The 15,206-nt window shown below is 34.5% G+C and overlaps 1 protein-coding gene across 1 annotated transcript in view; it reads left to right on the top strand.

Moving 5' to 3' along the window:
* Positions 1-14,522, top strand: part of RRAGD (Ras related GTP binding D) — a 90,631-nt gene extending 76,109 nt beyond the window's left edge. The window contains exons 8-9 of the mRNA XM_074310305.1: positions 8,678-8,826; positions 14,158-14,522. Of these exons, the coding sequence (XP_074166406.1) occupies positions 8,678-8,826; positions 14,158-14,309 (301 nt within the window). The 3' untranslated portion in view covers positions 14,310-14,522. The remainder of the gene's footprint in view (positions 1-8,677; positions 8,827-14,157) is intronic.
* Positions 14,523-15,206: the final 684 nt, after the last annotated feature.

Raw genomic sequence — 15,206 nt, forward strand, 5'->3', positions numbered from 1 at the left:
CCAACTAAAATACTGAATTAGGTTTTTTTGAAGAAAGTATTTTATAAATCTTAAAATGCTGTATAAATATGAGCCAATAGTATAAATTTTCCTCCACCAAGATAAGTTCAGGTTGAGGAGGACATTAAATAATTACTACAAATAAAATTGATTTAGATAGTTAAGACAAACCCTGTTAAATTAGTACAGCAAACCATGTACAAATTTTATGAGGTCCTATTGTATTTGATTAACCTTCGAACCTGTTCTGATGAACTGAAACATTAGAGGAAGTGGGACCAAGGAAGTGTTCTTCTATACTGAACTGAGGTTGGATGGCCACATCATCAAGCTTTAGATCAAGTTTCATTTCAATAGAAACTTGCCATTTTGTAACTTTTTAAAAAAGTTATAGTGAACATCATTTTTGATGCATGAGCAACAGAATGTAAAGATCTGAATATGAGAAGAGATTCATATTCAAATAAAGCTGAAAACAAAATTCATTTGTTACAGGTATAATCATATGTAGTTAGGCATACTTGGTAAACAGGTGTTATGAGCTCTAATTAGCATTTTTCTTACCGAGACAAAAATAAGTTCTTTGGGGAGTAAATTGGGGAAAGGATAGAAGGAACTGGATTAAATTATTAGTCCCTAAGATTAGGTGAATGGAATGAAAATATCTCTTCTTTTTCTATCAGGGGTTTCTTATAATCTCAGATGTTAAGATAATTAAGGGCCTTAAATCCTTTTTTCACTTTTACATTTTTGGAATCAGCCTTATCAAAGGTGGAATGACCATTCTCTTACAGTAGTTTAATTTTGTTTGCTCAGATTGTTCTTCCTTTTTTTTTTATGCTGAACTTGATAGACATCTGCAAACATGAAATGTCCATATACAAGTAACAGAAAAAAAGAATTGTATTTGAATCCAAGAATCTCTATGATATATTGATTGTTTATTAATGTAATATATGTTTCAAAAAACTAAAGCTAAAGGAAAAGACCTGTGTCAAGGGGTTGCGGAAAAAAAATATGATAGGAGAAGAAGAAGGAGAAGCACCATGGAACACATAAACATTGAAGTGAAGCTAGACACACTTTAGAGGAACCTATTGATTACCCTCAAAGACATGGGGTTGTGGCTCCTGTCAGAAATACTGATGTAACTATTTGTTGATTGATAATAACAATGGAGTAGTCTCCTGACTTCCCTGAATCTCAAATGTATCTAAGACATGATCAAAAACAAACAAGTCCAAACCTTCTAGGGATTTATGAGACTGGGTAACTACTTCCACTTGGGGCAACATTGTCAAAAGAATCCTAGAAAGCACTGCTAAAGATTATGAAGTTTTAGGGAAGAAATTGTTCTTTACTGAATTCAAAGAAATCAAGAGAGAAATATTGAGTGAGAAGTAATTGTTAAGAAGATGGTATCTGAGAATGAGATCTGGATTTCTGAATCCTGGCTTAAAATATGGAAATGATAAACTCCTGACCAAAGTTGGAGTGCATTTAACAAAGTCTAATAAAAATGCATTCCTTGCCCATTTTGTAGTGGCTAAAAACTGGAAATTGAATGGATTGCCCATCAATTGGAGAATGGCTGAATAAGTTGTATATGAATGTTATGGAATATTATTGTTCTGTAAGAAATGACCAGCAGGATGAATACAGAGAGGCTTGGAGAGACTTACATGAACTGATGCTAAGTGAAATGAGCAGAACCAGGAGATCATTATACATTTCAACAACATATTGTATGATGATCAATTCTGATGGACATGGACTTCTTCAACAATGAGATGAACCAAATAAGTTCCAATTGTTCAGTAATGAAGAGAATCAGCTACACCCAGAGAGAGAACTATGGGAAATGAGTGTGGACCACAGCATAGCTTTTCCATTCCTTCTGTTATTGTCTGCTTGCATTTTTGTTTTCCTTCTCAGGTTATATTCACTTTATTTCTAAATCTGATTTTTCTTGTGCAGCAAAATAACTGTATAAATATGTATACATATTGCATTTACCATATACTTTAACATATTTAACATGTATTGGTCTACCTGCCATCTAGGGGAGGAGGTGGGAGGAAGAAGGGGGAAAGTTGGAACAGAAGATTTTGCAAGGGTCAATGCTGAAAAATTACCCATTCATGTGTCTTGTAAAAAGCTATAATTAAAAAATGCATTGCTTAGAGACTTAAACATATTAACAAATGATCTTTAAAGTAAAAAGAAAAAACAGGAACAAAACTACCTGTGTAGATCTTTTAAACTAGATTCTATAGAATACCCATGATGTAGAGGGAAAAAAAATAATAGTTTAGTCACTCAGAAATTCACAGAACTCAAAATTCAAGAAAGGAGCCAGCAAAATAATCCATTGTGAGTACCTATATAAGAATAGATGTGTAACAATCAAAATAAACCAAAGATCCTAATGCAATGAGACAAGTTTGAGAAATACCTATTGATATGGTTTTGATAATGATGAGGTGTAAATTGTGGTCTAAACAAAGATGGGTCAGTTCCTTTCTCTCTCTCCTTCCTTCCCCAAAGTAACCAATGGCGGGTTCGGCAGCAAAGGAATTTGCTACTTAATGCTGTATGGAAACATAGTCTTTATTGATTAGAATGGAAACACCGGAGAGCCAGTGGGCAAAAAGGCTGCATGGTACAAGGCCATTTGCAAAGAGAAGATCCCCGAGTTCTCTCTTTTATGCAGTGATGTAAATAAGATAAGGATTATCTTGTTTTGTTTGGCATAAGCAGGACTGCTAATAATTTTATTTCAGTCCTAGGTGACTGGGAAGTCAGAGAAATACATGGAAATTAGAAAGAATATTAGACTTTGGGGGAGGAAATTAATTCTCTTTTGTTTTTATTGAGTTTGAGATGCATGTGGATAAATAGGTGATTTCTAGGAGGCAATAGGATTTAAGAGTCCAGAAGAAAGAAAAGAGCTGGATATTTAGATTTGGTAGTGATCTATTTAGAGATAATAGTTGAACTCATGAAACTGATGAAGGCAGAGGAGGGAGGAAGGGAGGAAAAGAGAGAGAAACAGAAACGGACACAGACTGGGGGGGGGGGGTTAGATAACTTTCTTAAAGTCACATAACCAGTTTATGTAAAGGAAGTCTCCTAATCTGGGAATTCCCATTAATTTAAATCCCAGGTCCTGCTGCTATCCTTGGCTATGAAAAGATAGTTAACAATGATAACTTGAGCAATTGATAGGGAAGGGCTAAGGTTTGTTTGTTTGGGGATGGGGAAACCTAGATATGTTTGTTGCAGCCAGTTGGAATATTTTTGTCAGATTAGAGAAGTTTAAATAGATAGAGAAGAGATTTTGGCAGGAAGGGGCAAATTTTACTAGTAGGGATAAAATGGGGACACAGATTGAGGGGTTGAGCTCCTTCTTCCTCGGAGATCAATTAAGATAATATTTGTAAAGCCCAGAACTATTAACAGTGCTCAGTACATAATAGAGCCTATCTAAATCTTAATTCTTCCCTTTTCCCCTTAGAGATGAAAGCAAAGAAAGAGGAGAAAGATGATACTGAAGATCTTTTCAAAAAGAAAGCTCATAATAGATGCAGAAAGTTAGAAATATACACTATAACTTCTTTTGCAACCTTTTTCCCAGAGAAAGATTTCAGATTGAATTTGGTAGTTTTTTCAAAGCAAAAGATTGATAATTTGAAGATTATTTCATTTTATATAACATCAATTCTATTTACAAGAGAATTTTGTTTTGTTTATATCTTAAGTAATCTATGTTAGAAATTCACTCTTGACACTGTAAATTAGATGTCAAGGAAAATATATTTTACAATTAATGTGGGAGTGCTGAGTACAGAAGTGGGAGAACCTTTATACTTGCTAGTGTGGTGCAGCCCCTCCCTTCACGGAATGGATTGGTCCCTTTCTTCCGAGTTTCTTTCTGAAACACTACATGGGTCTGTGGTTTTCTCAAAGCTACAAGATTCTTTCTTTCTGATTGGTTGAATCCACCTGTTCTTTTCTAGCTCCCCAGTTCCTTGTTTGCTCTAGGCTTCTATTGATCACTTAATTGTTCTGTGAATCTTAACCTTCCTTAACCTCTCACTTTCTGAAAATCTCTTTGTCTTGGTATTCACTATCCCACACTACCTCAAAATTTATAACACTGTGGAAGCCCAACTTTTCAGCATTTCTCACATCTAGGAATCTAGAATTATCATGTATCACAATCCCCCCTTCCCTTTAAATATACCAGATTTTACTCATTAGTACCCATTTCAAAAAGCAAACTATTTGAAACAATGTATAGTTGTATTTCTTTAAAATTTTTAAAATTCAGACATTTTCTTAAAACACATTGGTCCACATTCCTTCCACTCCATCAACTGGATGGGTAAGGTTCTGTTGTATTCGAAGCAACTAAAGCTCAGTCAAAGAAAAAAGTTAGAATTCTCATTAATTTTAGCATTCTAATACAATAGGACTGTGGTATTTTATGAAGTAGTGAAAAGGGCTCTGAGCATGTGTCCATAGTCTCATAGTAGTAAAAAGTGGTAGTCACCTATGAAAAAGCACCATGGTTAAATGTTCTCTTTTGTCATTTCATATCTTTTGAGATTGCTCTGGAATTTAGGTTTCATTCATTTGAGGAAAATATGATGGTGGACAAATTTGTATTTAGGAATCCTTTGGGAAGTAATTTTAGTCTTTTTTTCTCTCTTTTTTTAAGGGCCAGAATGATAAAATTTTAAAATAGTTAGTATGTATGTGCATAATTAGGAATTATGTCCTAATATAATTTTATAGATCTGTTTTGAGCTGGGTTAGAGGTTCAGTATAAAGAGAGTATTTGATAATATTTAATCATGTAACAGGGAAAATAAGACATAGAGCATAGATAAGGTCCTCATCTGACAAAAAGAACACAATTCTTAAATAAATGAATGAAAAGTTAACTTTTAAACAGATAATAATGTTTGGAGTTTCTAATGGATAAATATTCATGTTATACTTTGAAATATAAAAAAAATTTAAGCTGCGTAAATGAAGAAAATTGAGTATTAAAGTTTGATAGGTCTATTTTTTGACATAATATGCTGAATTGTTTCACTATTATTATACTTATCTTAAATTTTTTTCACTGGATGAAAGATACTATAGCATAGTGAATAGAAGGCTAGCTTAGAGTTGGGGTGATTTGGATTCAATTCCTTCCTCTGACATATACTAGTTGTATGAGCCTGGGCAAATCTTTTAATCTCACAATGACCCAGGCAACTCTTAAGAATTAAATTACATTGGCAGAGGGAGTTTCTTCTCAGGGAGCTCCTGAACAACAATAGGCCCTATTTATCCAGGGTATGAACCTCAGGCTCTCTTCACTCTGATGTAAAAATCATCTTTTTTGTTATGGTATTGAATTTTTTCTGGCATTTTATTAATATAGTCAATCATGAACTTTATTACAAAATATGAATTCTGATATGTACTTTTCCTAACACAGAAAATGCAGTACTACAAAATAAAATTGGTAATACGCAAAATATTTTTGTTTGCTAATAATTCCCTAGAATTTATAATGCCGGAGAAACTGAAGCAAGATAGAGATTAGAGAGTATTTAATAATTTATTTAAAAGGGAGAGATTTACTGGGACCAAATGGATCCATGGTTTGGTCCCAGGGCTGAATGATACTATTGTCTCCAAGAATCCCGCCAACAATGTGAGTTCTCAATGACATATATATATATATATATATATATATATATATATGTGGCTCAGATTCAGGGGTAGAGTGAGGCAGGGGTATATTGCTGAGAATGGGAACTAGACTCTGACAATCAGTTCTGACTGGGTGAGGGGAGGCATGGGGGATATCTGATAAATGGGATTACAGAGTGGGGAGAGGCACCCAACATTCTCATGATGCCTAAGATAAGAAGATCTTTCTCCTTATCTGGATCATCATGATTAGGAGGGTGGGATGGTTGAGCCGAACAATTTGGGAAACCAAAGACTGAGTCAGGATAATTAGGGAAATGAATCAGGACAATAGAAGAGAGCAGTGCCATAACATATTCTGTGACTTTTTGTCTGAACATTTCAATTAAAAAAGGATTAATTTTTATAATACATGAAGTGTACAGTACCATAAATATAGCAAATTAAATTCTTAAAACTAAAATAACTTTTAACCTGAATCTTACCTTCCACTGTGTCAAATGGTCGTATGAGGACATTGTACTGTATACAATACTGTTGAGGTTGGGAAGGGGACCCCAAAAGTTTGGGGTCATAGACTGGTGTCACAAGGTGTCTCAAAAGAATTTGCAGGCTTGAACCCATTCCCTAGTCAAGGGGCAAAGCTTATTGTAATTGTTACAAAGAGACACATTTATCCAGCTTTCTATCATTGACATGCTAATTCTATGGCCCAAAAGTAGGAGAAGAGTGGTCTCCAGAATTTAGTTCTCACTAACCAGATTATCAGTCAGCAATAATTTGAAGAGTGGACTATTCAGAATCAGACAGATTATTCTTAAACTGGGAGTGTAGGAAGTCTTTGAGGCAGACTCCAAAACCAAAAGATTTAGGATGTATTGACTTAATGTTAGAACAGAAGCCATCCCCAAATCAGGGGGCTACAAAATCATATTACATCAGTGCTATTGTAAATCTTCCTACTTTGGGGCCCTCTGAAAACCAGGGGAGAGATTGTTGGGATTTTAGTCACTGTTGTTGGAAATTTGGTAAAGTTTTGATATCACCTCCAACACTTACACATGTGAATAATGTTGGAGATCATTAAGTATACACTAGCTTGAAATAACCTTATCTCAATGTCTAGTTCATGTGCCATTTGATATCCTTAAGGGTTTCCTAGAGAGCAACAGCTATAGACATTATAACATGAAATTTATCTAATAGCTTTTTTCATTTTTTTATTAAAGCTTTTTATTTTCAAAATATATGCATGGATAATTTTTCATTATTGATCCTTGCAAAATCTTGTGTCCCAAATTTTCCCCTCCTTCCCCTTATCCCCATCTCCTAGATGGCAAGCAGTACAATATATGTCATACATGTTAAAATATATTTTGAATCTAATATTTATAAACATATTTATACAACTATCTTGCTGCACAAGAAAAATTTGATCGAAAAGGGAAAAAATGAGAAAAAAAAATGCAAGCAATCAACAACAAAAAGATGAAAATGCTATGTTGTCATCTACACTCAGGTCCCACACTACTCTCTCTGGGCGTAGATAGCTCTTTTCATCACAAGATCATTGGAACTAGTACCAATCATCTCATTGTTGGAAAGTGTCACTCACATCCATCAGAATCTATCATCATATAATACTGCTATTGCCATAACAACTTTATTTTCTCACTAAGCCACTTGCTCTTAGAGCCCAAAGGACTCATGCTATATTTTGAGAGCATAAATACACCACAAAATTTTTTTATTAAAGCTTTTAATTTTTCAAAACATGTGTGGACAATTCTTCAACATTAGCCTTTATTAAGACTGTGTGTTCCAGTTTTCCTTTCCTTCCCCTATGCCTTCCCCTAGAGGGCAAGTAATCCAATATATGTTTAATATGTACACCACAAAATTTGAGTTTTAAAGACAAAGATGAAAATGTGCAATGAATGCACCTAGAGCTCTTTACAGTTGTAGGGTGAATAAGACAGTGCAGCTTTGCACTGAGCTTCTCATTTTTTCTCTATCGCACATAGGTACAACTATGCATTTGCTAATAGGAAAGTTAAAATAAAGTCACTTGGATGCTTAAATTAGCAAAAGTTAAACATGTGAATTTTGAAGACTGACTACAGTCATTTTTATGTCATATTTATGTCATTTTATTTCCTTTTGTACATTTTAATATTTATTTTAGAATTAAGTAGTAAATGCACAAAGAACTCTTTTTTAAAAAAATCAGTATTTGTGTTTTGGATGTGAAAGATAGTTTAAGGTGGAGAATGGAGAATAAGTAGTTTGCCAAGAGACCCGTTTTCTGCCTGTCAGCAATATTTCTTAACCATGGTTCTCTCCTTTCTTGACTGTTTCTAAGGTTTGGATCAGATGAACCAATGAGTTGTCCTTTAATGGAAATTGTTTTAGTTCATTTGAGCCAGTTTTCTGATAATAGTCAATAATAAGATGAGAAATTATCTGAAGAAATAAAGGACCTTGGCAATCTTTTGTTAGATGGAGGCAAGGCCAGTGTCAGGAAAATGCCCCTTTGACTGGCATGGGACACAAAGAATTGCCTACCTTTCTGATCAGCTTAATGTCTTGTAAATGCCTAGTTATCATTATTATTATACTAATGCTTTGATAATAAAGAATACAACCTTTCATTCAGAATTGAGAAGGCACAATCATAGAGAACCAAAATAGCTAATTTCCCCCTATGTTCTTTAGGTACCCTAGAGCATGGGTTGCTTAGCTCTCACAAAGTATTCAACTGGATCAGTAGAAAGGTGACTATCATAAGTGTTTATATTTATGTGATTGTATATTTCTCCAATCTTTTGCTGAAAAATACTTGTACAGATAAATGTTACCATTATTTTAAGTTCTTTAAATAATCAAATTCATCTGTCACTGGATTAAAAACTGATTATTTCTTAAAAGTGAAATGCCTTTTTTGGTTCTTGTCCACTTTTAGCCTCCAAGAAGATGGAGCAGGAACTCCTTATGACAAAGAATCAACGGCAATTATAAAGCTGAATAATACAACAGTTCTATATTTAAAAGAGGTGACAAAATTTCTGGCCCTCGTTTGTTTTGTCAGAGAAGAAAGCTTTGAAAGAAAAGGTATTTTTATTTGTGGGGATGAGGGGAGGGATTTCAAAAATACCATTTAGACCAGGAGTTCTTAACCTTGTTTTTGTCATATTTTGATAACAGCATTTCAATATAATTGGTTTCTTTTGTAATCTTGTGTATTTCATTTTTTGAATCTAAAATATTGTTATGAAAAGGAATCTTTAGGTCGAACCATATTCAAAAAAGGATAGGACTTTAAAAAGTAACATCTTTCCTTGCTCTATTGAGCTTAGGGGTAACTTCGGTACCCTGCAGTTTGAATACATAGATAAATAGATTGAGAGCATGATCTGAGTGTGTCCCTTTCTCCTCTTCATCAGGTTAAGTTTCCAATCAGGATTTCACTTAGGTCTAATAGAAGAGGCTACAATATTGGAAGCTGAACCTTTTCCTCTTCAGTGAGTACAGTGGGCAGATTTTCCTATAAGTGATCTACAGCAAAGCAGCTTTTGAAGTACTTCATTACAGCTGTCCTTTTGGTGACCATAAACTCCTTGTTCTTTTCTGTAACTTTTCTGTTGCTTTATGAAAGGACATGGAATAAGTTGCTGTGGGCAACCATGTGATAACAGCCTGTTCTTCCAATATAAATATCTCATTTGATCCTCAAGGCAATCCTGGGAAGTAAATGCTATTATTATCCTCATTTTAAAGTTGCAGAAGCAGAAGCAGAGAGAGATTAAGTGACTTGGCTAGGGTCACACAGCTAATAAGTTATCTGAGGGTAGATTTGAATGCAAGTCTTCCTTACTCCAAGCCTAAAGCTCTAGCCACTGTACTACATTGTTGCCAATATATAGACCTAGAACTCTCTTCTTTTATAGATGAAGAAAGTGAGACCCAGAGAGGCAAAGTAATACTTACCTAAGGTTTTACAATTAGGGAAGGACAGAGCAGGATTTTAACCCAGGTCCTTTTAAATCCAAATGCAAGGCTCCATCTATTATACTAGTAGTATCTCAAAACAGAATGGATGAAATGTTACCTGTTTTTAATATACTACTGTTTTACAAATATCTTCCTTTCCCTTTTCATTTTTGTAAATAAGAATTTAGAGATGAAAAGAGTCTTAAAGATCATTGAGTCTAATATACTTATATAGATAAGGAAACTGAGACCCAGAGGTGTTACATAGGATTACTCCAGGATACTCCAGAATTACATTGTGGCAGAACTGGGATTAGGAACCAGTCATACAAAGCCTTTATTCTTGCAGTGCTGGTTCAATATCAAGAAAACTATTAGCACAATTATTTCAATAACCAAACTAACAGAATTCATATGATTAGATCAATAGATGCAGAAAAAGCATTTGACAAAATCCAACACCCATTCCTATTAAGACTAGAGAGCCTAGGAATAAATGCATTTTCCACAGCCTGTGTTCTTTTCCATCATGCCACATGTTTTCTTGTTGAGAAAAATATATTTCTGGCATTTAGTGGTGATGACTGTTTTAATTTCTATTTTTAGAAATTGGAAATACTTAATTATTCTGCAGAAATCAAAGTAACACAAAATAGAATAACTGAAGAGAAAACAGAACAGAGACCATGCAAAGGAAACAGAGGAAGTAGTGGCTGCCTGGCACCTGGGATGATCTGATTATGCTCTCAACTGAATTTGGTTGAGTTTCTGGGCAGCTAATGCAACGCATTGGGTTACATCTTTCATGCAGGCTCACTTGCTGTAACAAATGTATTACTCAAGTAAAACTCAAGGGACTTTATAATATAGACTTTTGGTAAATCATTCTGGGATCAAATTCAGAGGCGCACTTTGTCTGGTTATACAAAGTTTGTAGAGGCAGTTTGGGGTCATTTGTAGAAAGCTTGCGTCCAGGAATATGTGTGTTCAAATATTATCTTAACCTAATGAGTAATGACTGTAAAGGCAATTTTTTAAGACTGTTTATTTGCAGAGGATATGCTGGCCTTCATTCACTGGTATCTATTGGTAGATAAGAATCAAGAATTCTTATCTTTATCCTCCTTTTTAGAAATCATCCTTCTTACCTTAGGCTTAGGCATTATTTCCATGAGTGGGAATAAGAAGGGTAAGTAATTGAGAAATATAATTTTAAGTAATACCATCATTAATGTGTGAAATAATGTGATTATCTTAAATTAGAATTTGATTATAGAGTTGTTTTTCATCTACCATTGGGCTCCAAGTTGGCAGACTTGGATTTAAGTCTTAAATCCAATTTACTTGCATCACCTCCCTGATGTCATGGTCTTCTTTGAGAATGAAGGACATACAAAAATCTCTGTGAAGGAAAGAAAAGCTGCCTTATTGAGGATCCAACTGGCATTGACCAGTTGGACAACATAACTTCTTTTCTTTTCTTTCTTCTTTCCTTTCCCTTCTCTCTGTCCACATAGGATATTAAACGCTTACCTACGTGTGCTCTTCTCAAAGGAATGTAGATTTTGTTCACTGAAACTTCACAAGATATCTTGGGGTTTCCAGCCTAGGACCATGCCTTGAACCCAAACAATTCTGACTCTCAGTGATTGACCAACAAGTCAATATACTTAGTCATGGTTTGAACTCTCATTGACTCAGAGAAAATGTAAATAACAGTTGTTTCTATTTTGGCTAGAAACACACACACACACACACACACACTAAGTAAAATATATATTTCTGGCATTTAGTGGTGATGAGTGTTTTAATTTATATTTTTAGAAATTGGAAATACTTAATTATTCTGCAGAAATCAATGTAACACAAAATAGAATAACTGAAGAGAAAACAGAACAAAGACCATGCAAAGGAAACAGAGGAAGTAGTGGTTGCCTGGCACCTGGGATGACTGGCACTTAATAGTGCTTTAAGATTTGCAAAGCACTTATTACATATGTTATCTTCTTTAGTCTTCACAATCACCCTATGAAGTAAGTGCTAATATTATCTTCTTTATATAGGTGAGGAAACTGAGACTGAGACAGATTAAGTAGCTTGGCTGAGTAATACAATTAAGAAGTGTCTGAGATAGTATTCACACACACTCAAGTCTATACCCCAAGTCAAACATTCTACTTAAATTTAATTCCCCCACAGAAGTCCTTCTTAGATGCCTCATCATGACATGAAGGATTGCCTAGGTTTTCCAAGGCTGTATCAACAAAGTATAAATTCTGGAAGGTCCCAATCAGCTAGGGAGGCTTTAGAATAGGCTTTTGAGTGAACACTTCAAGGTCCAGCACAGATGAATATGAAGGACCTTTTCTTCCAGCTACCAAGAATTGATTTTTTTTTTCTTTTGGCAAGCTCATGAAATTATTTACTAAGGCATAGAGAAAGTGTGGTCTTTTCAGTGGAGAGACAATCCATACTGATGAAATCAAGGCTATTTGAAATATTTTAAGCCAAGAGTCAAACCTTGTTATGTGATATACTACTTTATTGCAAACATAATAAAAATTTCTGAGGTTATGCCTACAGTTTGTGTCTACAAAAACCTTGTTTGTTTGTTTCTTGATTTCATTGTCTGAGAATTCTGCTTTTGACAGTATGCAGAGTGCTGTCAAATTCTAGATGTGATTAGTTAATTGCTGCTATGCAACCAGCAGAGGGCACTCACCTATTGCTTTTGGTGCAAAAGTAACTGATTATTTAATAGTAAACTTTTTCCTTAACAAAGAAATGAATGATATCTGAACATATCTAGCATATTTTCTGCCTCTCCTCCACTTCTCTACTTTGCTATAATGGGAATTTTTGTTGATGAATAATAGCTGACGATTAAAAGCAGAATAGTTTGATGAAACAACAGCTGATATATAATAGTTTTATAGGTGTTAACCCATCCCCCCTTTACTTATGAAGCTGAGAGAGGTTAAGGTAACTTGCCTTAGATTTAGGGGACAATTAAAGACTGTCTGATAGAGGATTCAGACTCAAGAATTTTTGATCTAAAGTTCTGCATTCTATCTACTGGACCATCTAGAACTCTTAAACTGGGAAGTATGCAAAATAATCTAATTTAAACTGGGGAGTTTATAAGAAATCTAGTTTGCCATCCTGGCTCTGCCATTAACTAGTTGTATTCACTTTGAATGCATCAGTTCACTTACTTGTGCTCCAATTTTCTGGTCTGTTAAATATGGTAGAATAATAAAATGATCTCTAAGGTCCCTAAAGATTTATGGACTTTGATCTGGAAGGGACCTCAGAGATCATTTATATAATACAGAAGTGTCAAATTCACAGTTGGTGAACCTCATATGGTTCTAATTCTTCCTGAATGTTGGAAGAACCAGATTAAACTATAATTGGGAAATATTTAATAAAATAAATAAAAATATAATTCCACATAAATAATACTAATTTGTAGTTTTCTTAGTCAAAATGTGGCCATAAGTATCTTTTACATTTGAATTTGACACAATTGATTTTGTCCAAACCCTCATTTTTCACCAGTAAAATTTTTTGATTTTGTATCTTCAATTTAAAAGGGGTTTTGCCATGCAACCCAAAGCACTAAAAGAGAAACAATTGTTTAGAATGTAATATTGGTCCTCTCTGAAGATATTTTATTAATTATTAAAGTTGATAAAACTATCTTCTCATATAGATTATTTTCTTGGGTACCCAGTACAGTATAATTTTTTAAAAAGATATTACTGTATTTTAATAGAATGAAAATGCTCAGACACATAAGCTGGATCCTATTCATAGACAATCTCTAGGTGGCTCTGTGACTCTGGGCAAGTCACTTAATAATTCTGTTTGCCTCAGTTTCCTCATCTGTATAATGATTTGGAGAAGGAAATGGCACACCACTCCAGTAACTTTGCCAAGAAAACTTCACAAGGGTCATGAAGAGTCAAACACCACTGAAAAAACTAACCAGCAACAATCCTAGCCCCTTTAAATTTTCTAGTAGAGTTGAGAAAATAAAACATCACTATGACTTCATAAGCTCAGTTCTGTGGCTTTGAAATTTCCACTGGGGGGCAGCTCGGTGGCGCAGTGGATAGAGCACCAGCCCTGAATTCAGGAGGACCAGAGTTCAAATCTTATCTCACTTAACACTTCCTAGCTGCGTGACCCTGGGCAAAGTCACCTAACCCCAGCCTCAGAAAAAAAAAAAGAAAAAGAAAAAAAAAGAAATTTCCACTCTACTAATTTATAAATCTTATTACTTAGGCAGAAATCATAATTGACAGAACTCTAGGTTTAGAACTCCTCAGGGTCAAATTGTTGAGCCTGAGGGCCTCCCATTCTTGGTCTAGTGGTGGTACAGAACATACTATGCCTTGACAGTTAATATTTTTTGTTATTTTTAAACTACTCTGCTCTCTTCTCCAGGGCTCATTGACTATAATTTCCACTGTTTCCGCAAAGCCATCCATGAAGTATTTGAGGTGAGAATGAGAATAGCAAAATCTCGAAAAGTGCAGAGTCAGATGCGGAAGAAAAAAGGAAACACTCCTAATGGGACACCTAGAGTTCTACTCTGAGATTTTGGTGACCGCTTTTGAAATCAAGCCTATTTGATGAGACTGCTACTTGGAGCTGTACTAGAAGAAGAGGAAAAGAGAAAATTGGACACAAGACTTGGATTTGTTATATAACAATCAGTGCAACACACTCGATCTTTTTAAAAAAGTAATAATAATAAAGTAAGCACTTTCAGCAACGAAACACCTTGTATATTAAACAGTAAAGTGAAATCTGTTGTAAGAATGTTCTTAACATAAAAATATACATTTTGTTTCTTTTTGGTCCATAGTAAGAAAAATCACTTGTAATAACTGTCAGGTACTGTACATATTTTGTACTTTCTCATGTTTTTTTTCTCATGGAACAGAACTTTGATAAAAAATTAATTTTTTAGCTGTTTTCCCCACATGGTGTCAGTGGCAAGTATAATAGAGTTCATTTGCACTTGGCAATCCTAGAATCAGCCAATTATGTTGCCTCAACACAATGCTTTTTTTTTTTTCTTTTTAAAAGAGTTAATGAACATTTGGTACCAGTTATTCAATTAAATATTTCCACCCCCACCTCTAATTTGTAGCTGGAGCAATTTGGAGCACTGTGCTCCTGTGGCAATAAGAAATCTTCTATAAATTATTAATTCATTTATAAAGATTGGGCAGCTAGGTGGTGTAGTGGATAGAATGCTAGACCTGGAGTCAGCAAGACCATCTTTAAGTTCAAATCTGATTTCAGACACTTAACACTCCCTAGCTGTGAGACCTTGGGCAACATTTAACCCCAATTGCCTCAGCAAAAAGAGAAAAAGAAATGACTCAACTACAAAAAGAGCCAAACTTTTTTAGAATCCTGGCAGATGCCCCATTCTTTTTCAATCTTTTTACTATTTTACCTCAACAGTGAGCTCCATAGTAATT

The sequence above is a fragment of the Sminthopsis crassicaudata genome, chromosome 4 (assembly GCF_048593235.1).
Source record: "Sminthopsis crassicaudata isolate SCR6 chromosome 4, ASM4859323v1, whole genome shotgun sequence".
Classification (NCBI taxonomy): domain Eukaryota; kingdom Metazoa; phylum Chordata; class Mammalia; order Dasyuromorphia; family Dasyuridae; genus Sminthopsis; species Sminthopsis crassicaudata.